This window comes from Kryptolebias marmoratus, linkage group LG5, assembly GCF_001649575.2.
Source record: "Kryptolebias marmoratus isolate JLee-2015 linkage group LG5, ASM164957v2, whole genome shotgun sequence".
NCBI classification, from domain to species: Eukaryota; Metazoa; Chordata; class Actinopteri; order Cyprinodontiformes; family Rivulidae; genus Kryptolebias; species Kryptolebias marmoratus.
This window is the reverse complement of record NC_051434.1, coordinates 10649045-10674689: the sequence shown is the minus strand read 5'-3', so window position 1 is coordinate 10674689 and position 25645 is coordinate 10649045. Positions and strand designations below refer to the sequence as shown.

The 25645-nt window shown below is 40.0% G+C and overlaps 1 protein-coding gene across 1 annotated transcript; it reads right to left on the bottom strand.

The window, feature by feature from the left end:
• Positions 1 to 30: 30 nt before the first annotated feature.
• fam91a1 (family with sequence similarity 91 member A1) lies at positions 31 to 25282 on the bottom strand. Its single transcript, XM_017425973.3, has 24 exons — positions 25211 to 25282; positions 23847 to 23931; positions 23403 to 23554; positions 21639 to 21696; positions 19030 to 19097; positions 16075 to 16188; positions 15335 to 15425; positions 14245 to 14307; positions 13888 to 13994; positions 13685 to 13723; positions 11689 to 11801; positions 11294 to 11403; positions 10708 to 10820; positions 10520 to 10606; positions 10298 to 10427; positions 7717 to 7865; positions 7007 to 7141; positions 5752 to 5865; positions 5397 to 5469; positions 3763 to 3909; positions 3225 to 3323; positions 2948 to 3071; positions 2768 to 2837; positions 31 to 2122 (listed from the first exon to the last, which is right to left on the bottom strand). The coding sequence occupies exons 1-24, from the start codon at positions 25280 to 25282 to the stop codon at positions 1937 to 1939; spliced, it is 2499 nt and encodes an 832-aa protein (XP_017281462.1). The 3' UTR covers positions 31 to 1936.
• Between the last annotated feature and the right edge of the window lie 363 nt (positions 25283 to 25645).

The window sequence follows — 25645 nt, the reverse complement described above, 5'->3', positions numbered from 1 at the left end:
ATTTATTTGTGACCATATGTATCTGGAGACTAGACTAAGATGTAGGCAGGGCAAAGTGAAGGAATGTTATTTTCTTCTTCTTCTTTTTTTTTTTTTTCTTGGAATCATTTTAATTATGAGGGGTGTTTTCTTCATTTTCACATTCCCATTAAACAAGCTACAACAAAGATTTACTAAAATGTATGCCGACATATAAAACTATCATTTTTAAACACTGTGGAAGATGAAAATCTGGGATAACGACAGGCATGACTGGGGGCAGGGGGGGGGTCTTATTGTTAAAATCAGGTGTGTGTTAAAACACACCTGTGAGGTGTACGATACACACGCATACACAACACGCGCACACAACAGATTCTACACAGTCATCATGCTTCAGCAGGACCTCGTGTTAGTCCTTTTTTTTTTTACCTTTTTTTTTTTAATTTCAGCATCACATTTTTAGAAACAACTTCCACAAGTGGGTCAAAAACTGCAGAGGGTAGATTCTGTCAGAAAGAACTCGGCATAATGGGGGTTTTCTCACTTTGAATGCAATAAAGAGCAGGAAAAAAATTCACCAAACACTTTGGGCCATCATTGTCTCCGAGAAACCGGGAGAAGCATTTGCATAACCGTCCCCTGGGTCCACAGGAGCATTCGCGGGAAAAAGTCGACTTCTCTCTTTAGACTACAAACCATGTTTCCCCTCAAAAGAAAGTGTAAACAGAATCCCGTGGAGAGTGTGAAGGGCCGGCCAAGAGAGCAGAGCTCTGCACACGAACTGGAGTCCATCCAGAGACAGATGCAGGCAGGAAACAGTGGCAACAGCCTCAGTCAAAACAAGCTAACTTCACCAGTTCCTATTCTTTTCAGTGTGGCACTAAAACTGTAGCTCAAACAGGGATGGTTGGTACTTTTGGGACCCCTGTATTGAAACTTTTATTAACAATATAAGCTCAATCAAACATAGAAATCATGAAAAAAGTTGCAAAAAAAAAAAATAACAAAGAAAAGCAAATGAGCAGATTTGATCCTAGGCCTGAGTGCTTTAGATTGGCTGACTAAAACAAAGGCATCAAAATAAAGGGCAGCTCGAGAAAGTAGAATTGTCTTTGGTGCTCTCTACGGAAAAAAAAAATAGTTTTCAAATGCCCAATAGGTTCTTAACGTAAGTAAACGCTTCCCTTCGGTAAACATGAGCTCTAAAAATGTGTGTGCACTACAAATGATTCAACATTTTAAAAAAAAATGATGTGAGATTTATTCATCCACAGGTTTGGAGAAATCCTGCACAGTGCAAATAACATATGCCCTCCTATTATTGATTACAAGTAAAGAGGAAAGAAAAAAAAAAATCTTTTCGAGTTGTGCAACAACATCATGCATTAAATCACTGAACGATACGGGGAGCCAACGGGGATTGGGTCAGAATTCAACCTGGTAAGTCCAAAAGTCTTGGTACTAGAATGTGCATATTGTCAAATGACTCCTGAAAAAGTCCACGTTTTTTCCTTTTTCCAACATCTACAATATGACTTTATTTTCATGAAGGACAGCCCTCCACTGGCTGGGGGATGGGTGTGAGAGGTAAACAGAGCTGTTCACCTGCATCACCTGCATGGATGATGTGATAATAGCACCACTCCAACAGATAACACTGCCTCGCTGGGAGCACAAGGAATCACAGGGGGGAACAGCAAAAAGGGGGTGGGTGCTAGTGTTGGATGGTTCCTCTTACAGTAGATTAAATGATACACATCTGATGGGGCTCATTTTCCCCATAACTGGATACTGACGGACAAGAAGTGGAGCTTATGAGGGAGGGGATTTCCGTATGAAGACGTGGGACCACAATAAAGACCGTCCTCGGTGATGCTGCGAAAAAGAAGGTGGCCCCTTTTCACTGAGAAGTCGTTATTTCCTCCCATGGATGAAAGCAAAGCCAGCTGTCGGTTTATGAGGGCAGGTCCTTCTGCAGGGAGGAGATGTCCAGAGGGGGAGGGGCCCGCCCGCTCCATTCCTTCAGCTGCCCGTCCTTAAAGAGGAGGTTGATGGAGGGCAGGGGGACGCCGGACTCGGCCGGGGGCTGGCTGAGAGGGTTCGACACGCCGCTGTCCACGTCCGAGGCCTGGCTGCCGTCCTGTCGACACGGGGGCAGAGTTCACAGAGGGGCCGGGAGAACGAGACGAGCGACAAGGAGAAAATCCTCTCAAAGGAGATGTTCGAAAAGAGTAAAGCTCCACGTTTGATGCAGTTTATGGGATCTTAATCTAACATCTTCTTTCCAAAAGACACTTTTTAAAATCTTTTTAGTTTAGCAACAATTCTTCCGAATTAGAGCCTACATTAACTACACTCTTATAACCAGATTTATAGGTTACTGTGTTTTATTTTGCATGCACTCTAATAAACCCTCATTAAATCACAGATTTTCACCCTTATACTGACTTCTGATACTGCAGGATTTCCCCAAAAAGATTCAAATCTTGATTAAATACACCTGAATTTATCATGTTTCATCCATTAAAAAAATACACTTAAATGCTGCAATTTATTTTCATTTTTTAAGATCACAAAATAACTGTTATTAACTGAGGTACCAAAAAGTCAGCTTCTTGAGATTTGTTGCCTAATGGGAAATGAAAACCACAAAACAATACAACACTAAATTTCTGCCAAACTTACACAGAGATAATAATTAACCTCTTGGCTCCTGATGTTTTTACTGGACGAGGTGTTTTTGTTACGGTAAGAATTAAGGAAATAAACAGATGAGCGTTCTTACCTGGAATGACTGAACGAAGCTCAGCACTTTGAGCGAAAGTTTTCGGCTTGAGTGGAGAAGCTCCTGAAGGCTGAAACGACGACAACAGAGTCTCAGTCTGACACGGCGACACCAAACGTCGCTGCGCTTTTTAACAAGGAAATCGAAGGTAGAGAAGGATGTCGGGTTTGTAGGTTTTACCTCTCGTTGCTGCACAGTTTGTGTGAGGCAATCTTTCGACACACTCTGCGATTGAGCTCCGAGCTAAAGAGGGGCATGCCGAAGCACAGTTCGAGAGGGACCCACTCATCCTCAGACGAGAGTGCTGACAGAGAAAAAAAAAAAAGTGTGAGTGGAACAACATGAAACCTATTTTAGCCTCAACCGTCTGATTTCTATTATTTCTCCCAGCTGACAAAAATCTGATCAAATGCAACTTGAAAATTTTTTCTAACGCAAAACACTAAAATGCACCCACTGTCCGTCTTTCCTTTGCCTTCGCTGTTTTCTTCCGTCACCAGCTCAAAGGACTCTGTGCTGCCGTTGGTGTCCAGGCCTCCGCCGAGATGGGTTTCTCCTTCAGCAGACGCAACACATTTAGATCAGCGGGTCACACAGCGGCTCTTTGGTTCAGAAATGCGACACTTTTTACATAATTTATTGCCTCTTGCTGGCCTAATATTGGAGGTCGGTCTGCTAAAATCAAATATTCACATAAATATCTGTGTTAATGAAATCTGCTACACTAAGATTCGATCCTAAGGCGAAGACTGTTTCATCCATGTCCATTAGCAAAGGTTATCACAAAAAGGCACACAATTATGCAGACAAACAGCATAATTAAACTGGACTGTGAGCAATATTTATCTAATTTGCACAATTATTGTCAACAGCGCTTATAGGGGGGAAAAAAACATTGCTGCTGATTTAACTACATGTCTTCTGTTTGGGCTCACCAACACACACTTGTTTAACTCTGTGTGTGTGTGTTTGTGTGTGTGTGTGAGCCCTTTTACCTCCACACTCCCCGCTGTCGCTGGCCCTGCGACGGTGCCTGTTGTTGGAGTTGAGCATGGTGACATAGCCACACTGGTGCTTCAGATCCACGTGCTCCTTCAGCTTCTGCAGAGCCTTGTGCACACACATGTTGGAGTAGGAGAACTCTGCACAAACGACACAGCCAGAGAGGGCGAGGTGAACTCCAGCGCTGACTCACAAAGCGAGGAATCGGCTTTTACAAAACATGTTTTCATCCGAAATCAAATTAATTCGGAGGATGTGACCTAAAGCGATAGCTCAGATCTTCTAAAATGAGGTTTTGTGGAAATTGTATGAGCAAGAAATATCTTACCTGTTGCAGATAGCTCTTGAAACAAGCAATGTGTGGAGAAACAGAGTTTGATTCTGACTGGAGTGACGAGCTAACGGCTAGTCTGAGCTGCCATCATAACACGACTCCGATCTAAAAGATTCCATCGTGGTTCGCACAAACCTGATTTTATCAAGTTTTTCATCTTTGTTTAACATTACACAGATATTTACAAGGAAATTTATGGTTGTTTGTGAGTGCAAATGGCAGCAGCAGGTAGCTGTAGCACATCCCACAGGAAAATCCTGATAGTTCTCCTGGAATAACCGTGTAATGTGAAACTGACAACAGGTCTGCAACAGGTAATACATTAATTATTCATACCTTTTTCATCAGAATCCCACTTTAGAAGATCTGAACTATCTCATTAAGTGTTAAGTTCAAAAAGAAAATAAAGAATTTTAAAAGTTCTGAATCATTTTTTACAATGTTTGGTAACTAAAATCCTAAAAGCCAAAGCCTTCTTATTTGTGTCAAAATTTGCAAACATCAAACAAGAAGTTCTGACCAGACTTCAGGATCTACTTTCCAGCTGATGTGTGTTTTCAACTTTTTCGACATAAAGAGCTACATCCATGGAGTCGTCCTTGGAGCAGGTAAGAAGCTCTGACATCTGGAGAACAAAATGGGTTTCTAGGCATCACAACAAGCCAGATGAGGCTGCTCGTGCATTTGATCAGATTTACTCCTGGGTGCTGCTCGTGGGAGACTTTCTGGGCCCGTTTGGCAGGTAGAAGGCCCTGGGTTGGACCCAGAACATGTAGGAGAGATTAAATATCTCATCTGGTTTGAAAATGCATGGAGGAGCTGGAAAATGATGCTAGGCATCTGGGCTAAAGCCCTGTTCCTTGTTTAGCCAGCAGCCGCTACAACCAAGCTCCAAAAGATCAGCAAAAAAACATCTATTTTCATTTTTTCCTATATTATTTAAAAAAATAAATGGAAGAATTGGCGATATTGTGTGTATAACAGTGTGCTATGTTCCGTTATTAAAATAGATGTTTTGAGCTTTTCAAATTTTCAGTGAATGATTACTGTCGATTTCACATTTTATGAAAAATATAATTCTTATTTGTTCATTTTTACTTTCATTATGTCTCATTCTATACAACATAACCACTCTTTTAAATCACGCTGAGTTCATTGCTCAACTCAAAACTCTTGAAGTTGGTTTAAAAAACACTAAAAATTTTACAAAAATGTGTATTATTTAGAGTCAGGGTATGATTAAAGATGTTAAAATATAACATATATGTCCGTATGACAGAGTGTTTCACTTACCTCCCTTCAGATCCTCCTCGTCAAAAGGGAAGGGGATGTGAACGGTTTCTCCATGGCCATGCATGCCGTGTCCCTGAATGTTACACACACATGCAGTCTCTATAACACTCTGTAAATATTGTTTATTAATAAATGCAGTGTAGCTTTGCCTCTGCTACATATGGAAATTTAACTGAAATAACAGATTGTTCATGAATTTTATTAGACAGGAAAAAGTTTGTCAAATCAACTTGTTTTAAATAAAAAGAAGGATTAGCATTATATTAGAAATCTGGAGGATCAGAGGAAATATTTCAGCCCCTAACTGGGTTTAAGTTAACCTGGATCGCTCGGGGTAAAACTGAGTCGGGTGTACCTGGATGAGGACAGCAGAGTGTGTGAGGGCGTCATTCAGCATAGTCAGCACGTTGGATGTGGGGACGACTCCGGGGTCGTGACCCCAAGAGGTGATCAACAGCCTGTCATAGACCTAGAGAGGAAAATAAATAAACAGCTGTTTATTTCACAGCCATTCATGACAACTTGTTTTGGTAGCTTGTCATGTTAAATAATAGTACAGAAATGGTTAAAGCCTTGGCGTTCCTTGAAAATAACGTTATGCTCGATCTCATGCGATACTGTGAGATGTGAACAACTCTCAGCTACTACCACATCAAATTTTAGCTCAATATCTGAGTTGTAGCCATTTTTGGGTTGACTAATGTCGATTAGCTGTGGCAGACATCTCGAATGGGACTGACTTCAAAAGTTATTCAGCTGTAGACGTACATTCAATTATTATTTCATGAAAGTTTAATTTTGCCAACAGACGGACAGAGTTGACCCCAAATAGTTAACAGCAAAATTTTAAACAAAGATCTTGTCAAGTTTGTGGACACTCAGAATATGTGTTGGGGATCAGTCTCATCTACTCCCACATCAGATTTTAGGTCAACATCTGTAAAATTGACTGAATTATTGCTATTTCTGTGATTTTTAAAGTCGGTTGGCTGTGGCAGCCATCTTAAATTTTATGGGGGTTTGAAGAAAACCCTGTTTCTCCATTTTAACAGGATAGTTTTGTCAACCTATCACTGTTTCAGGATTGAACATAAAATATTTAAGGTTCATTGTCTTCAGTCAGAGCTTCATAGTTTTTAACTCTAAAAAGTTGTTGTAGAAGTTCTCTGTTCTTACAGCCCTGATGTAAAGAGAAGAAGGTAAAAAAAAAAAATCTTCTATGCTCCCATAATGTCATCCATTTACATTTTACAGGTGATCCACTGAGAATTTCCCGCACCATTTTCTCCTTTGTTTCCTGTCTCACATTCTCAAGATCAAATTTCAAGAAAGAACCTTGAAGGATGAAAGTGTACGATGACATAAAGCGGTAAGGAACCTGGTGTTTGGTTAGGAAATGAAGTTTCAGGAGGACAAAGGAGGCAGCCAGGGCCGTCACCACCTGCCTGTGACTCAGAGGAAGGTCAACACTTTGAATGAGAACATAAACTCACACACTCCTCAGACCTGCAACTGTTTAACTTGCCACATTTGTTCTTTATCTGACATTTTACTTACAGCATACCACTGCTTTGAACTCCCCTGCCTGATCAATTATTAACCAGGCTCACCTGGAAAATGTCCGGCAGTTTTCGAAGCCTGGAGCCCTTGGAGAGCAGCAGAGATGGCGGGCCTTGGCTGGTCACATGGTACAGGTACAGCTTGAACCAGATGGAGCTCACCTCAGGGATGGCTGGGCCAATGTGCTGCAGGGAGAAACACACACGTACACACACACACACACAGACAGGCACGTTTCCTGATCATTTCTCAAATAAAAATCGTTCATCAAACGTTCCAGAAAATAATAGAGACAAATGTGAGCAGCTGTGTAAAGAGGAATTTGAGAGGAAAACAAGAAAATTTCATCAAATTCCACTTCAGTGAGTCGCAGCAGTGTGAGAATAAGCAGCACAACAAGAGTTTAACTTCTCTTGCTCTGTCTCTGTGGGCTCAGTTAGAAAGCTGGAAAATATCCAGTCAGAGGAATTACTCATGAGCCTCGCCTCCCGCCCTCCTCCTCTCTCTGTGCAGCCTTGTTGTTGGGGCAACTGCAGGCTGACAACTCACAAAATGCACACACACACACACATGCAGAGTCACAAATCACCCTGGGCGCAAGAGTGTGTAGACTGAGCGAGATGGCAAACACACACACCCACGCGCGCGCATTAACTACCACCTAAAACAAAATGAGCTCTTTGCCACACAAACAAAATGTGACAAAACACGGCTGCACATTTATTGTCCCTTCTGTTCCGTCCCCCTGCAGGCTTCATACCTGAGGCGTGCAGCTGCTGATGGGTCTGATCTCGTTGCTGAGGGGCGCCATCGAAACCAGTAGCTTGTAGTTTTTGTTGAGGACGCGGCTGCAGGTGGCCTGGTCCAGACCCAGCAGGCTCTCGCAGCGTAGCATGTCCAAAGGGAAACCTGGAGAAGAGGAAAAAAAGGCGAGCAAAGTCACAACTAAAAAAAACAAGCACACTCAGTTAGTGCATCTCTTATAGTCCATCTTTAATCAACAGTGGAAGCCGTAATCTTTTCTAGCATTTATGTTGGACTCAGTTAATTTGCTCCTGACTGCTCATTCACATAAAATCAAGCTTTTTCTTTAAATGAAAAGAAGCAGATGAAGAGTGGAGCACAAAGATCCTGAATGTGGACATAAACACCATTGCAATGAAGCTAACCTAAAATTAAAACATAGCATCCCTAATCAAACCTTAGTTGTTACGGAGAATAGTTACCCAAAGGAAGATGAACTCATCTCAAAAAATCTTAAAGTAAAAAAAAAAAAAAAAAAAAACACTTTTTCATCCTTTAATAAAAACTCAAGCGTTTGTGATCTGTGTAGTAATAGAGTGATTTCAAAGAAGCACCCCAGGACACCTTTTACCAAGGTTTTTGACATTATATTACACATTATGGCCAAGGTTTGTGAGAGGAAGAATGATGCCATTTTTTAAAGCTTTCTATTACTCCCGACTCCTCAGACAACGGGCTCCTCTCAGCTGCTGCAGAGCACTCTGAAAACCAAAATGTCTCCACACAGCAGAAGGCTGTAAGCAGATAGAAAAGGATTTGCAGTGAGCTCATTCCTCAATTCACGATTCAGTTCAGAGATGCTAGATACTGGGAACAAGACGAAGTCTGGAAGGAACTATTCAGAGATTTGGTACGGAGACCAATCAAAACCTGCGAAGACCCCCCCCAAGAAGGTTTAACGGCTTGTCGAAGGGTAATGTACTTTTCTACCTGCACATATACCACCTTTTAAAGCAACAAAAACTTTGATTAGACATCCTAAAAACTTTAAAAAGTCTCACTTTTTTTCATAAAAATTTCCAGCTATTCTGGATAGAATTTGTCTATTTGGAAGACAAATTTCATTCATTCCCTAAATGAACCAATAACGTAAGACTATTGTAACATCAGCAGCTCAGTTTAGCCTCAGCCAGCAGGCTCATCTGTTGCAGAGCAGCAGCTTGAGTACGACCGAGAGATAAGACAATCAGAAGCGAGGCACCAAGCCAAAGCAAACAAACAGCATCTGGTGGCACAATAGAAGCTAAACGGAAACTTAGAGTCACTTTGTTGGTGCTGGAGAATCATTTCGGCGTCGCAAACACCACGAGAAACAAGACGAACAATACAGGTGTACGCAAACATTCGTGTGAAGATACTGTAAAAAAAATAAACTATTCAGACGTCAGAGAGAATCATTACAAACAGCTCTGATAGGCACAGAGCTTCAGTCTGCCAGCAGCGGCACAAAAACACAATTCACTTCCTCTTTGTTGCTTCCAGATGAGTTCCCAGCTTTTAATTACTTATTGATTTTCCAACACCGCTAAATAAGTTTAAGTAGTTGAATGAGAATCATTTACAATAGTTGTTTACAACTATTGCGCTAACGACAGCTCAGAATATCTTTTTGCAAATAAATTTAACAAAACAAATTTCCCTGACAATTTCACCTAAACCTTTTACTCCGTTATCATGTCGCATTGTGTCTAAAGTTAAAAAAAATTAATGATATCAGCTGTACAGATAATAACATACAGATGAGGGGGAAAATGGAAAAGGATCACAAAAGTAACCCATGTTGTTAAAGAGATGGAATATTCTGTATTCAGAGGTAATAGCCTGATCTCAGTTTGATTAAGCAGTATTTAGATTCTGAAAGTAAGAAAAAAAAACCTGAAGATTCTTGAATAAAATGAGAATTGAAGACAAATGCTTTAAAAGGTCTGAAAGCACAACATCACAAAACAAGTCGCACAGAATTCACATATTTCTGGGAATGTAAGTTTGTCCAGTTATATTTATTCCCCCGCAAAAAAGGTTTGTAAATTCTGAAGGGCCGTAAATCCTTTATCCATCCAACAATTTGGATGCAAATATCCTCAAATTAAAGCTGAGAATCTGCTCTTTCAGTGAGCCAAACTTTATATAAAATCTGCAGCATTAAAGAGCTTCAGTCTGGATAAAAGTTTTACAACTTCCCAGCTGGCAACTTTGACATCAATCTCACTAATTTCACAAGCTTGTTCGAATGGGATCCTTCAAATAACCACGACGAAATGTTATCTGGGAATTATGACAGGATGTCACTTGTTAGCAGGGGAAAAAAATGAAAATAAAAAAGCACTGCTATAACAGAGAACCATGTGAACAAAGTAAATGAAATATAGAGGTTTTACTTTATTTGCTGTAAATCTATAATCCAAACTAACATGTTAGCTGCACAACAACACAGCCAACCACATGTGGCCTGCCAGCTGCTTATTTGCCAAGTTAACCCACGTGTACTACAGGCAAACACAGACTGGCAAAATGTATATATAACAGTGAAAACATACCTATATTTGGAATGTCAGGTCCTTGATCCTGAGTGAGTTCTTTGTTGTAGCGCAGGAAGAGGATGGTGTTTTTAAGGGTCAGAGCATGATCGAAGTACCGTTGAGCCTCACCCTCTGCTGTGCTCTCCACCTGAGAAAAACACATCATTTATTGCTCATCATCACAATGATACTAGGCAAGGTTCTAAAAGCAGATTTATCTAAAGAAAGTGACAAATTCACCTTTTCCAGCTCGGCCAGGAAACTGTCGAGCGTCTCGTCAGACAGCTTCCCCACCTCAAACATGGTCACCGCGTGACTCTTCAGGTTCTGACGGGGCAAAACCAGAAATATTTAGATTTATGTTAACTTTTTTATGATTATTTATTAGGCATCCTGGAAATGTTTTTGTGTGTTTCACGCCTACAAACCGGAGACAGGTTGCCCATCATGAGGAAGGCTGTGAGAGTGGAGTCAAACAGGAAGGCGATCCTCTTGGTGGGGGCAGCTGGGATACTCAGGCTGCTCACGCTGGCCGTGTCGGCTGCAAAGACATCAAAAAATAATGCATAACCATGAATGCATGTTATATCAGCTGTAACAACACAATACATTTTTAATTATTCTTCTAAACTGCTGATATTAACATGTGATTTTTGTGAAAAATTAATGTGTTTACCAAATTTCTCCATCTCAAACGGATTAATTTAAACTGATTTGCATGTAAATGTTGTTGATCAACAAGCCCTTTGATAATATCCAATTTGCTTGCAACTTTGTCAGCTTAATATGCATAACTAAATTAAAATTAGGCTAAAATTGGACCACTTTAGACAAACACCTATTAATGTCAAAATGACTTTCAGAAGCACCACTGAGCCTTCTTGGGGATTAATTAGCGGTGCTGCCTGGAACCTCTGAAGCAGCAATCATAAAGTGCCCCACACGTGAGTGTGTGTAATTATTTGCCCGCGCCGCAGAACAGGCCTGGGATTGTTGGTGTGAACGTGGACAGACCTTGGTCTTCCAGGCTGGTGGTGTCGGTGTCTGTGGCTGAGGAGCCCGCCTCCATGACGGGACTGCCCTGCTCCCATGACAGCAGCATTTTCTGGGGGTCCATGGTGCTCCTACAACACAGCATAGATCCAAACATTTCAACACAGTGTGGTACTTTACTGCAATCTGAAGTTAATGCAATCTAACTGAACAGGTTTTGTTTGTGTTTTAAGAGAGAGTAAGGATTTAAAAGATTTATATCAATGAATAAATAGGTTTCAGAGCTCTACAAGTGAGGATGCTTTATGAGAATTTAAGTTATCATAAGCTTATAGACCCCCAAAATACAGCATCATAATATCAGTTTGGTTGACAATAAGTGAAAAGCATCTGATTTGGTTAAAGACGAATCATACTTGAGTCTGTTCACAGATGGGGCGTTCTTCCAGCTGAGGTGAAGCTGGTCGGAGCCGAACACTTGACCTTTCTTCACAGCGAAGCCGAGGCGACAGTACATGGAGACGGCATTCTGATTAAACACGAGAGAGTCACAGTCAAACATCACTCAACAGAACACATCCGATTATACGCGCTCCTGGGCGGCTTTTCCACAGAGTTACATTTGATGTGGGCAGACTGAAAGGAAACACAGATATAGAGTGGTGAAAAAGAAAAGAAATGAGTGTGCTGCAGCCATAAAATAAAAAAGGCAAAGTCATTGTTACGTCAACCAATGATTTGTGAACTATTGTTCTAAAAACCTGTTTGACAAACTGGTTCTATACAGAAATGAACAAATTTAAACAATATGAAGCTCAAGAGCAAAGACTAATTAACTAAAAATACAGATCTTTAAGAATAATTTTAAGACAATTTTATTATTCATAATGAAGTAAAGAATTACCCTGAAATGGACCACCAGCACACTAGTCAGAATAACTGATCAGCTAAATATCTGCTTTTTTCTACGGGTCAAGAACAATCAGTATAAACAATATGACCACTGAGAGGTAAAGCGAGCCTCAACAGCACTCCCTTACAGTGGTAACTCTCCTTTAAGATCAAAGCACTGGGCCATGCACAAAGAATATGGCTGAAATAAAGTCACAAAGAGTCTCTCAGTTGCTCACTGGCCTCCAAACACTCGAATAACCAATCTAACCTCATCTGTGGGAAGCAAGCCCAATCCACTGAGACCTACCCCACAATGCACAGGACCCAAGGGATCTTTTGCTAATGTTTTGAAACCAGGCTCTCCAGGACGGCCCAAATGTCGTTCATACAAGCACTACACAAAATTAGAAGAGTGGTCATAAGGTTATGGCTGATCAGTTTCTAGCTGTAGCATTTAAACGTTGGGAAAAAATTATGATTCTCACCAATAAAGTCTTACTTTTGTCGCCCTTTTCGATACATTTTTCCCTGACTGAAGAACTTTAATTCACGCTGAAACAAAGATTGAGCTCAAAAAATCTGTTTTATCTAAAGGGTGATAATTTTAGTGCTATAAAAATTGATCTTAAGTGACGCTCTAATAATGTCCGAAACGTTCAAAAATACGAATCACTTTCAGGTTCTGAAATAAAACGGACTTCCCAATCAAGAGCAATTTAATTACTCTTCCTTTATTTATGTGTTAATTCTTAAAGGCATCAAGCAAAGCTGCTGGAACGCCATAAAAACAGAAACTCTAAAGCACAACAAACCATAAACATGTTAATAAAAGTCTACAGATAAGACTGCACACCAAACAACATTATTAGCTCTGGCCAAGGTACTAGACATGACTCAGGGCTGCTCCTAAACATAGATTATTTACTGAATTACACAATCTGAGCTAGAAAAGGCAAATGCATTGCTTCTAATTCATATATCATCTTTTCTATTTGGTTTAATAATCCAGGTTACAAATTAGTCGTTACACGAGACAAACTTGATGAAAAGTCAAAGTGGGAAAAGTTCTGCACAAAGGTTTTCTTTCCTCTCAATCATCTCTAAAATTACAAGTCTTCTCCTGCAGAATTGCCACAAATTCAACTTCAATCTTTCCTCCTCAGTGTTCCCTTTTAGTGACTTGAATGAGACAGGAGCTGAAGGACAAAGAAGGTCAAACACATTGAGGGGAGTTCGGCTCTTTGGCAGAGAATGAGCGGAAAACTGGGACAACTCGCGAGTCTATTCAAGCGAGTCAGAGGGCATAGCGGTCCTAATCTGGAACAATGCGGATGTTGTAACAGATTAAGTCTTGAGGTCTGTTTGAGTGTGTTCTGCTTCCATCATTTAAAGAAAAAAACAATTGTGCTAAATATTTCCCACCTCATATAGACTATATTGTTGTTAAGTAAGATTCAGGTCCCAAATCTGATGCCTTTTATAAAAAATCTACCTGCGCACACCGCCCCATAAACTCACCTTCACTAAATCCAAGTCGATCTCCAGTACATTTGCCAGCTGAGAGGCACAGAAGTACGAGGGATCAGGGGACGGAGAGAGAGAGAGAGAAAAAATAAAGAAGACATGGTTGAAAAGATGATCAATAAACAGAGGTTCGAACAGTCACTCAGGCGCTGTTATATTAAAAGGAGCGCAGAAGCGGAAACATTTCCAAAACCCACCTCCGCCACGTTTGTCTGCTCGTCGATGGACACAAAGATTTTGTAGAGAAGCGTTTCAAAGTAATCGCCCTGGACACGGTTCATGACAAAGCCTTCGAGAGGGGGAACTGAAAGACACAAACAACCGAGGAAATATTTGTTTTCACATTGAGTTGTTTCCACAGCCTGCCTTCTTACTGCTGCATATCCATCATATAGCCATAATTGCACTATTAGGCATCTTTCCAAATCAGTGCGACTCTATTATCCGTGATGTTTGTTTATGTTTTCACATTTAATCTATGTACACGTGATGTTTAATCATCCTAACTGCTCAAAGCAGGACGTTTAAACACACACACACTGTGTTGTATGTACCTGAGATACAGCTGTCATCAGATATGGGAACGTCCAGGTAGATGAAGCCCCGATTGTATAAGCCTGCAATAAAATAACAATAACACTGCTATCATAGTAAATATAATTACAACTTTCACTGGTGCCAAGCTCTGAAAAAAAAAAAAAAAACTAATCTTAAAGCATAAATGAGCTTTTCCACTTCCTCTGAGAGCAAGCAAGGTTGGCTGGAAAAATCTCAACCAAATACGATTCAATTTAACAAAAGCCCATTCTACCTTATGTATTCAGTTCTTGTGTTCCTAATCAGTCACCAGCTATTCAATATGCTTTCAAACCGTTCTCTAATTAAAATTTAAACTGCTTGGACAGAACCTCAAAGCAATCCAGACACTGATGGATGATCTAAATTCAGCAGCTCTGACTCAAAGCCGGTCGTCGTTACAGAAATTCAGAAAGATGTTAAAGATGTTTACTGTTTTATTGTCAGTTTGGAGATTCAGACTTATATATAAACTCAACATGCGGTTATCCAAACCCTTCCTGAACAAGTTCACTCAGTGGTGACAGAGCCAAACTTAACCTTATTGGTCAGAATAGTTGAGTTTTATAACCTATGTTTGAGTAGTATTTATACTTTTTGTTTGTCAGATATGAAAGTAACTGAGATTACAATGAAGCCTACAGAGGAAAACCTGGGAAGCATTCAAGAGAAGATTTGTTTAAATAGGAACTAACTTAGACAATATTATAAAAGATTTGCAATAAAAACTATAATTTCAGTGAGCATGACAAAACATTTGTCCTGTTTTCCTTTAATTAATTACAAATACATCTCCAATATCCCAAACTTGCTGTCTCCCAAAGCACTCCATTTATTATCAAGGTTTAACAATATTTAAACACTTTATATATAGCTGAGCACAAAAAACCCTTTCAGAATTGGGTTAACCCAAAATACAGCAAATGTACTGATAACCAGGACATATACAGTATAAGCACAAGCACTATTGGGTCGTATTTGTGTAACAACTCTCTTTCCCAGTAGGGGGAGACAAAACCTCCTAACAAGTTAAGATATTGTGCAAATAAGATAACATTAAATACTCACTTAAGACCACGTTGTACTCCATTGTTCCAGCCAGCTGAGGACCTGAATCGATCATCTTATCGATGGCTTTCTTCTCTGCTGGAGAACAAACCTGCATCCAATCAAGGAAAAGACATAATATTATTCATTCATCCATTTTCTTTTTATCTGCTTCTCGTGTCTATCTCCAGCAGTCAGTGGGCGAGAGGCGGGGGACACCCTGGACAGGTCGTAGGTCCATCACAGAGAAATAATATCAGCCCAAGTTAAATGAGGGTATAATTTCTTCAAAATATGTCTAAAATTACCTGAAGTAAACAACAGCTGTTCGGCACTCTTTTTGGTGTAAATAGATATTACAGCATAATAAAACTGTATGAATACCCCGATTGGGTTTTTTTTTTTTTGTTTCCTATGAGAAAAATAAATTAATTTCTGAGAGAAGCGCCTCTGGTTTGCAGTGGTTCAAAGGATGAACATTTGTGTATGGATTCATTGAAAGCTCAGTGCAGTAAAGCGTCTCCCTCTCATTCAGTTTATAGGTCAAAAACATGTGCACAGTTCCAAGCCATATCCATTTGTACAATTAAATTCTATTATTTCAGTTGTCTAAAAACGAATCTGTTGCCTAACTACTTGTTAGAAGGATGTAATACCCTTCAGACAAACCTGCGATTGTTTATAATAAACTGGAAAAGGGTTAGAGATGTATTGAAACAGAAACCTGAAAAGAAAAGGTCGAAATGGGAGTTCTGTCGTACCCTTATGTCGTCCTCAGTGATGTAGCCCGTTTGTGCCACCCACCAGGGCTCCACAGAAATCTCAACTGGTTTGGCCGGCAGCAGGTCCCGCGCCGATTTCCTGCGAAAGAATTTCTGAGCAAGAAAAAGGAAAGTAAGAACAAGTCAGTCGTTGCATAAATTAACAAGTTTATACAAATAATCCCATATTTTTATATGAGTTATTGGCCACATAGCTTCATAAATAGGTATGGTAAAACTGCAGTTTATCAGAAAGTCTAACCATCATCTCTAACAATTCTGTTAAAAGCTTTTCATTGAGGAACTAAAACACCAAGAGGAACTACATTAACAAAAAAGAAAAACAACGAAAAACAAACTTAGCCTTTAATTCTTTAACAAATATTCAAAGTGACTGTATACACACTGGTGTATTAGATCAATGCTTGGCTTAGCAGAAGTCTATTTTGCTATCAAGTCTGCAGGTTAACCCACAAAATCTCACTGTATGCAGATGACATTATTCTGTATATTTCTAACCCTCTGAGCTCAATCCCTAGGCTCATGACTGGTTTAAAAGAATTTGGTGAAATCTCAGGCTATAAAATTAATGAAACTAAGTCAGAGGCTATGATGTTGGTGGGCAAATGGCCGACAGCTTTGGATAAAGAGGTGACTTTTAACTGGTCCAAGAGGGGATTCAAATACTTAGGTGTGATGATTACGCCACAAACCTCACAACTATTTAATGGAAACTACGCTAGATTAATTACACAAATAAAATCAGACCTGACGAGATGGGAAATTCTTCCTTTGTCCCTTCTGGGCAGAATAGAAACAGTTAGAATGAATATACTCCCACGATTATTGTACCTCTTTCAGGCACTACCTATCTGGATACCTGCCTCCACTTTTAAAACTTTGGATAAAATTATTAATAATTTTATTTGGCAAAGGAGGAAACCAAGAATCAGACAAAAATTATTAGTAAGCCCAAGAGAAAAAGGTGGCCTTGGTCTGCCTAATCTAAGATTGTATTACTGGGCAGCACAACTTCGTGTTGTGGTCGAGTGGCTTGTACAGGATGAGGAGACAAACTGGATTGATCTGGAGAACAAAGCATGCCGGCTAGTACCTCTTGAAGCGATGCCATTTATGGAGAGAAAGAAATGGAAAGATTTAAAAATTGAAAATGAGTGGGTTAATTGTACGCACAGAGTTTGGTCTCTAGTGAGGAAGAAAATAGGAGCACCTTTGACAATATCACGCATAATAAAAATAGCCAAGATTACTGATTTTTTTCCAAACAAACTGGATATTGGTTATCAAAGATGGGCACAGAGAGGATTAATAAGAATTGATCAGTTATTCAGTGGAGAAACCCTTAAGTCATTTAAGCAGTTACAAGATAAATATGGATTGTGCTCCAAAGATTTCTATAAGTACTTACAATTAAGGGATTACCTTTTATCACACAAAGAATGGCCTACTTTGAAACTAAATTCATTACCTTTAGAGACATTTATTATAAAATGTGTAGAGGAAAATAATAAGAGAAAGATTATATCTAATTTCTATAAACATTTACAGATGAATTTATCTGACAGTTCTATGGATATAAAGCAAAAATGGGAACTAGAAATGAATATTGTTATTGAAGATGAGGAGTGGGAAGAGATTTGTGAAAAAGGTTTTAAGATCACCCACAGTCCAGGCTGGAAGGAATTTGACTGGAAATTAAGAATAAGATTCTTCAAAACACCCTTTAATATTTCAAAATATGACAGAAATGCTACAAATTTGTGTTGGAGGAACTGTAATCAGATTGGGGATCACACTCACATTTTTTGGGACTGCCCAGTATTGATTCCATTCTGGCAGGGGGTTCAGACAGAAATTCAGAAAATATTCAAGTTCACATTACCACTGAACCCAATGCATTACATACTGGGTTTGAAACTAGGGGAAAATATTGGGAAAAGGAAAGTCCAATTGCTGCAGATTCTCCTACTGGTTGCAAGGAAAATGATAACTCTGTCCTGGCTCAAACCTTTACCTCCCACTCTTCAACAATGGCAAGAAAGATTGAAGAAGGTATATATAATGGAAAGGATAACGGCACAACTTCATGTAAAAACGGACTTTTTTCTGAGTGTATGGACCCCAGCTATCTCCCACTTTGGATGGCCACATAGATGAGGAGGCTATTGGTTATAGAAAGTGGTGTTGATCCCCTTTGTATTGTATGTCTCTCCCTTTTAATGGAAAACACAGTGTATGTGCACCTCCCTTTCGTGTGAGCCCATGAGGACCTACTTAAAAAAAAATGTCAACTGCTGAAATGGATTTAAATGTTTGCTGAGCCTTTTTTTTTTTTTTCCTCTTTTCTGTTGTTCTATGTAAGTGCACGTATGGATAGACATGTGCATAGATGTTGGATTTACAATATTCTTAAATAAAGAATGTTCAAAAAAAAAAAAGTCTGCAGGTTAAAGTGAGGGGTACAATTTAGACAAACAGTGACAAAGATTTAAAGACTTACGTTTGCAAAACAAATCTTTTTAAAACTCATCGCACAGATGAGCTCAACGGTTGATTTTTATCTATGAAGATTTCTACCTTCACCACAGAAAATATTACATTAAAATCGTGTCTTCATACCACCTCTTTTAGATTTCATCACTGCTCGTTATTTCCATTCAGTAAAAAAAAAAAAAAGATGATTTGCTGTAACCTCAGTACAAATCTGCAGTGTCATTTCCCCACAATTGCGCACAACCCATAAAAACGAGGCCAGATTTAATATTCGCCGGTGTTACCTGGAAATTACATGGATATTTTGTAGACTTTCTGCAGCTAAATCCAAAAACTCCAGTCAGAAAATTTGGGGAACTGTGGCTTAGTATATAACTCAATATGAAATAAAAACTAAAACTGAAATGAAATGGAAAACAGAAATCAGTAAGCATATCTTACTTTAGACGACCTGCACTGGTTCATAAGGTCAATGTACTGGTTCCTCCCGATGCCGAGCAGCCTCAGACCTGTGATGAGGGCAAACGAAAATGTCAGGAAAACTTAATTATATGGTAAACGGTAAATAGAGTACTTATGTTGCACCTTTCTAGCCAACCAGGCCACTCAAAGCTCTTTACAACACAAACTGTGGCCTCATTTCCCCATCAACACATTCATACAGCACTCCCCTGAATCTCCACAAAACTAATCTGAATAAATCATTCTATGGAGAATGATCAATGCTTTAAACTCCATTCATGCACTGATGGGTCACATCAGAGGAAATAAGGGGCTCAGTGTTTTGCTCAGGGACATGTCGACGTCTGACTGCTGTCAGGAATCAAACCTCCAACTCTCACATTGGAGGACGACTGCTCTAAGCACTGAAACACCACAGCAAATTCATTTCAGGTAAACATTTATGGGAAAACAAAGTTATTGTTTATAGAGTTCTTCCCACCTTATGTAACATTTTGAACATCTAATGCGTTGGCCGCGAGGTGCAGGCTCTAAAAGGTGTCAACTCCTTTTATTAAATATGAGGCCAACAAATTTCCCCACGTTATAATGTCTTTATTCAACTCTTCTAACTGTTGGGCTGACATGTGTGGAGAGTTCCTGACCTGTCTGACTTGGAAAACAGGTCAGGAGGATCATTAATCATTAAGCAGTTCAAGTCGCAGGGTAGTTGTTTTGTCAATGAGACGGTGACAATGACACTTTTCTTACAGTTCTGCATTTTTATTTTCATTTCTTGTTATATTGTAATTATCATTTTTTTTAAATGATTAATTAATAAAAAGGCTCCTGAGGCCATTTAAATTTCTGTTTCTGAGTGAACTCATTTTTGTTTTCTTGTAGGCTTAGAGCTTTAATGCATTTTGTGTGCAACTCGTGACTACATTTCTTACAGCAAAAGCCCATTTTTGACCCGTTTCTAAGTTTCTTTTTTATTTTTGAGCTGAGAGGGAGAGACAGAAGGCATCTCAGTTACTAATACGGTTAACATAAATTATGGATGCTCCATGTAAATCAAGCCAGCACTTGCATTAGCCGCACTCTCATCCAAACACGGCCACCTCTGTCTCTAAAAAACCCACAACAATCCACCCATCTATTTTATTTACCCACTTTTTTCCTTTCTGGGTCTCAGGAGAGCTGGTGCCTCTTTCCAGCTGTGATTGGGTGAGAGGAGCGATACCTGGACAGGTACCCACAATGATGACAGTCAAATTTAAAGTTTGTGATCTAAAAATTGTTGCCAATTCATCTTTATAGAAAATAATTTCCTGCATTTACTGCAACAAGATTAACACATTTTATTAACCTGATAAATCCTAGGTGATATAGCAAAAGTTAAATATTATCCTTGATGTAAATTCTATCTTATTGCAAGTGCAACAACTATTAGGAGCAGGCCAAATGTGATGGGGTGACTGCCAACAGGAAGAAGAGAGGCCATTTTGCAACTCAGCTCCTAACGCAGCACGCACGTCCTGCTGTTTCACCGAGACACAAGACACAAACATCCACCCACGTGAAACTCTCTGATGCACGCTCGCTTCCCTTCTCCTCCCACCCACTGCAGCAGGAGACGCGTCCACAGCTCCTCGAGGGAGATTAGTGGGGAGAGGAGTCCCTCTGAGCGTGGCTACGACAGCCCGCTGGCTGCCGTATGTCTCCGCAGCGTGACGGTTCTGTACAGCAAGGACTCAGCCGCTCACCAGGCGATGCCAAAGCCTGGTTCATTCGGCAGCAGAGAGTCAAAGAGGACTACAACGACCCGTGGACTTAACAAAATAAGACAGAGCGCCAAATTGGATTTCTCACATAGGGGGTTATCACACACCTTGGAAATTGTTTCATATATCAGCACAATGGTCAAATCAGCTTAAACTTAATAATGACAGTTTCACATTATTACACCATAATCAGTTATAACGACATGTAAAAAAATTAAATACACATGGGTTTGCTTGTTTTTAGGCTTAACAAACACTGAACCTTGACATTATTGCTTAATGGAATTGTATATGTTGACAAATGTAACAGGAAGTCAAGGATGAAAGGCAAACCGTGAGCACAGGTAACACTAAACTCAGCGTGTGACCTTTACAACCTTCGCACGCAGTTTTTTTTGCTTGTGCTGGAACAAACAAATGTGCTTTTCCAATTTGAGTTTATCGTCACACTTTTGACGTGATCAGAGCACATTCAAAAAGGTCACAGCACACCAGACGATCCAACAGTTCGTGGAAACCTGTTGTTGATAGACATGTTCCCATGGACTTCGCTTTAAACATCTCAACTTAATTCAACTTCATCATTAAGGGTTTAAAGAAGAAGTACTAAGGCAATTATGCAAACTTAAAAAAAAAAAGATTTTCCTATGACCTCTTGACCTTTTAGATTGCTAAAACTTTAAATCTTTGTTTTCCGGCGCTACCAGCCAGAAGAGCAAAAGGATGCAAAGGGAAAAGAGAAAAGGCGTGGGAGGCAAACAGAACCTGAGTACAATAATCTTAACACTGCAGGAGTGAAGAAAACAAAAAAAAAAAGAAACTCACAGTCAGCAGCAGTGAAGTTGGGCAAGGAGTCATAACTCTTCTCACTGTTCATAATATCCTGGAGGAGCAAAAAAAGAGGAAGAGAAAAGATGAATTCGACTTTTTCACTCTCCTTTCTGTGTCCTCGACCACTGATTAATAACAGCATGATCTGATTAAGGCAGCAGCGCTAATTTTTCCTCCCCATTTTCATTAAAGTTTTAGGATGGATTAACAGAACGTGACATTGCTCGGGGCAATTCAGTCAGAATTTAATCTCGGCGGCGTTTAATGTAGCATGTATAGGGAAAGAAGGGGACGCCTTGTTAGGTGAGCTGAGAACTCGAGACGGGTTTTGGCTTTTAGCAGAACACACAGCGGGTTTGTGGCATCTGTTCAAATAAAACAGGAAGTACGATAAATGTAGAAGAATTCGATGTTGCAACTGGCATGTGTGCACAGAGTAATGTAAACACGGAGCGGTGACGTAACGGAAATACATCTGGCACATTCACACAATAAGTTAGATTAGCAGCAACACATGCAACTGAACAAAAGGTGCATTAATTTGGTAAAACAAGTAAGGCTTATTATTTATGTTTTTGCCTTTGTAATGTAATGAAAAGGAGTCAGGCATGTAGAAGAACCGGGCTGATCTGAGTATCTGACAGACTGGTTCTCTGTGAGCCCCTCTCAGTCAACAAACTGGGCTTTTTAATGTGAGCCGTCATGCAGACAAAGCCCAAACTGACTGCAGAGCAAGCAGCAGAGATTTTCCCGGGGAGGTTTTTGTCCTGGGATCAGTCGTCTGTGTCTCCCTGAGCTGCTGCATGAGACTTTACTAGACATTGACTGACACCTAGTGTCCAACTGAGGCCAAATCTGTCAATAAACACCCTGTCAAACTAAAAAATATGTTGGTGCTTCTACTGCCAGCAAGTTACTATAAGTCATGTTAAAACATTTTCCTTGTTAGGTCGTGGAAAAGCAACATCAGCGACAGTTATTTTGGCAACATCTAAATGAATTAAAAAGCGTAATTTCTGGTTAAAGTGTCATTTATTAAAGCCAAACATTATTTTATCCTATATAAACACAGACTACAATGACTCTGAGTGCTTTTAAGCAATACATTTAGAAGATTGATTCAGGCACGCCTAGAAATATTGTATATTGTTGTTTTCAGTGTAATAATAAAACACCTGCTACAAACCAAAAACATCAAGAAACTGGCAGGTTTGGTGCTTCTGCCTGCTAAAAGAGTTATATTACCAAAACTAAACACATGTGAATCCAGTTGTTTTCAAGAGAAAAAAATATTTGAATTTACTTTGATGTTTTAAGGTTAGAAAGAGTTGACAAGAAGCAATAATTTAAAAAAAAAAAAAAAAATCAGGTATAATTTGTGATGAGCTTTGGAAAAATGGTAGCTTTTCTTTTTTTATAATGAACTCCAAATGTTTATTTTAAAAAACACACTATATACATAACAGCAAGGTGTTGTAAAAAGCTGACATTTTCTCTGAAAACAATCTATTTTACTGTGGGCTTTAAAAATGCCAAAAAAATAAGACATTGTTCGGTTTGAATGAGCAGAAGCTGGGTGTTTCTAAGCCCATTACAATTTTTGCTGTTCCTGTGAGTTTATCTAGCCCATTGTTCTGAAAGCAGAGACAGAACAATGGACGCCTGAGTGCACAAAAAGCCTCACAGAGACGATTCGAACAGAATAATTAGCCGGCGATCGTCTTGTCCTCACCGAACACCCCTCCGTCATCTGCTCACCTCCATGATTCCTATGTAGTATGAGAAGGGAGTGACTCGTAGCCCTTTAACCATGATGTCCGACAGGTGGTACGGGTACAGCATCAGATGGTCCCGGCTGTACTTCAGCAGCTCCTCGTAATACTTGCGCTCATCCTTCCTCACGTGGCGAACTGTTAATTAAAACCCAGAGAGCAGTCAGGTCGCGGCCAGGGGCGAAGGTTCATGCAGAAACACTTTCAGTCGATCCATATCTGATCAATACAGGCTAAAGTAAGACTCACTTATCTACGACTAGAAGACCACAAGGGAAGGAGCACTATTGATTACTTTAAGAGCAAGCTGAAGAGCTATTTAGCAACTGTTACAAAAATGAAATACATTTCTAGTAGTTTTTAAATTTAATTATTGAGGAAACACGGACCAAACTCGTTTATCACCGGCGTGAAGGACAAACTCGCTCACCTAGGTTATTGCGGAACCGCAGCTGGTTGCGGATGCTGTACAGGAGCACGTGTTTCTCATACTCACGCTGTGAGTTCCCCAAACTCTGCAAAGAGAAAAGCAAAACAATAAATAAATAACAACTGTGAGGATCAAGAAAGGATAACATTGGTAGGCAGCAAAAAAATGGTGCAGAGTGCACCATTTTTCCGCGCTGAATTATTTCCCAGTCTCCGACTCACTTTGATATAATTTAATTCTGGTCCATTTAGACATAGAGAGATAAAAAAATGCAATTCAGAGCAGGTCAAAAGTTAAACAATAAAACTGGAATAACTATGGCTTTCTTGTTGCCATATTGCAAGCTTTAAAAGTATAGTGTTTCCAAACTATTTTTGAAGAGATGCCTTTGTTTATTTCTTTTAAATACTAACAACTGATCTAACAATAAAAGTAACAGGAAGCATTCACTAATATAGCACTATAAAAACTCTGACTTTAACTTAGAATCACCAAATTAGATGTTTTAAATGTAAAGAAAAGCTATGCTGATGTGCTCGCTATTGGTGGATACACTAAAAAAAATGGATGCAGAACATCAAAACACACATCAGTTCTGAGAATGAAAGAAGGATAAACAAAAATCCAAAATCATGTGTGTCCTGTTAACAAAATCAAATGTTACCCACATAGATTACTCACACAGGATATCGCAACACTGGTATCACAGTATCAACGTAAATATTTCAATGGAGTATTTGAACTGGAATAAATCATAGCTTATTATGTTTCAAGTGATGATAGCGGTCCAGATGCTAAATAAAACTCAGATGTGAGAAAAATGGGGGGGGGGGGTTATCACTGTTATGATCATGGCAATATTTAACAATAATATCACAAAGGTTTTCTGATAGCATGCAACAAAAAGTTTGCTTTGGGAAAGAAAGAAAAAAAAAGGTGAATCCTGCGTAAGCTCAAAGCTTACACACACACACTCCACCACGCGATGCACCGTGTCTGCACTGGGACTTAAGGGGACTGTGCATGAATAAAATAACCTTTATATCATTGCTCGACGGTGCAAGAACCATGACACATTGTGCATGGAGGAGTGAGTGAAAGCTCTGCAGGTTAAGATCATGAGGTATCAATGAATCATGTGATGCCAGAGAGGTTGAGCTGAGGGAGGCAGCGGCTTCAATGGCTTCAGTGTGATGGTGGTCAGTTATGGTTCCGGATGGATGGATGGATGGTGGTGGGAGCCCTGCAGAGGAGACACACTGACAGCTGCCTGAATGACACACAGGTCTGAGCCCGGGACACCGCGCCGTCCTCCTCCCCCACCGAGCCACTGAGCCCCGGAGGAAAGGTGTAAAACACGGTACCTGTTTGACATTAGCTGGGAGCTTGTTCCACGGGTAATTCTGCCTGATGTGAAATTCCACGTCCGTGTTCATCGCTAGCTAGCAGGCTAGCTGGCTACGAAGCGGAATCCTTCGAGTCGATCAGAGAGAAACGGGCTCTCGGGCGAGTCCACGGTGACTTCAGCCCTCCTGACACCCGACAAGCACGCGGAGCGACCCCCCCAGGTTAGAGGATATGTTGGGTTTCTTTCCCCCCCACCCCGGTGATTTTTTTTTTCCTTTACAATAAACGGCCACTTCCTTGTTGTATTTTCGAAAGAGGCGTTCGTCACGCTCGTGGCCACATCCGTCACTTCCGGTTGAGGCGTGACCGTTGAGCTGAATGGACCTTCAGGGCGAGAGCGAGGAGGGTTTGTAAAAACTCACAAATGTCAAAATGTCAAGTTAAATTACGTT

What these genes read in the sequence shown, in the direction of transcription:
- fam91a1 (XM_017425973.3), bottom strand. Translation starts at nt 25,282, where the DNA reads ATGAACACGGACGTGGAATTTCACATCAGGCAGAATTACCCGTGGAAC. An exon ending in TGATGACAGCTGTATCTCAG is followed by an intron (nt 13,995 to 14,244) that starts GTACATACAACA and finishes TGTGTCTTTCAG; the next exon opens with TTCCCCCTCTCGAAGGCTTT. An exon ending in AGGCAAAGGAAAGACGGACA is followed by an intron (nt 3,072 to 3,224) that starts GTGGGTGCATTT and finishes TTTCTCTGTCAG; the next exon opens with CACTCTCGTCTGAGGATGAG.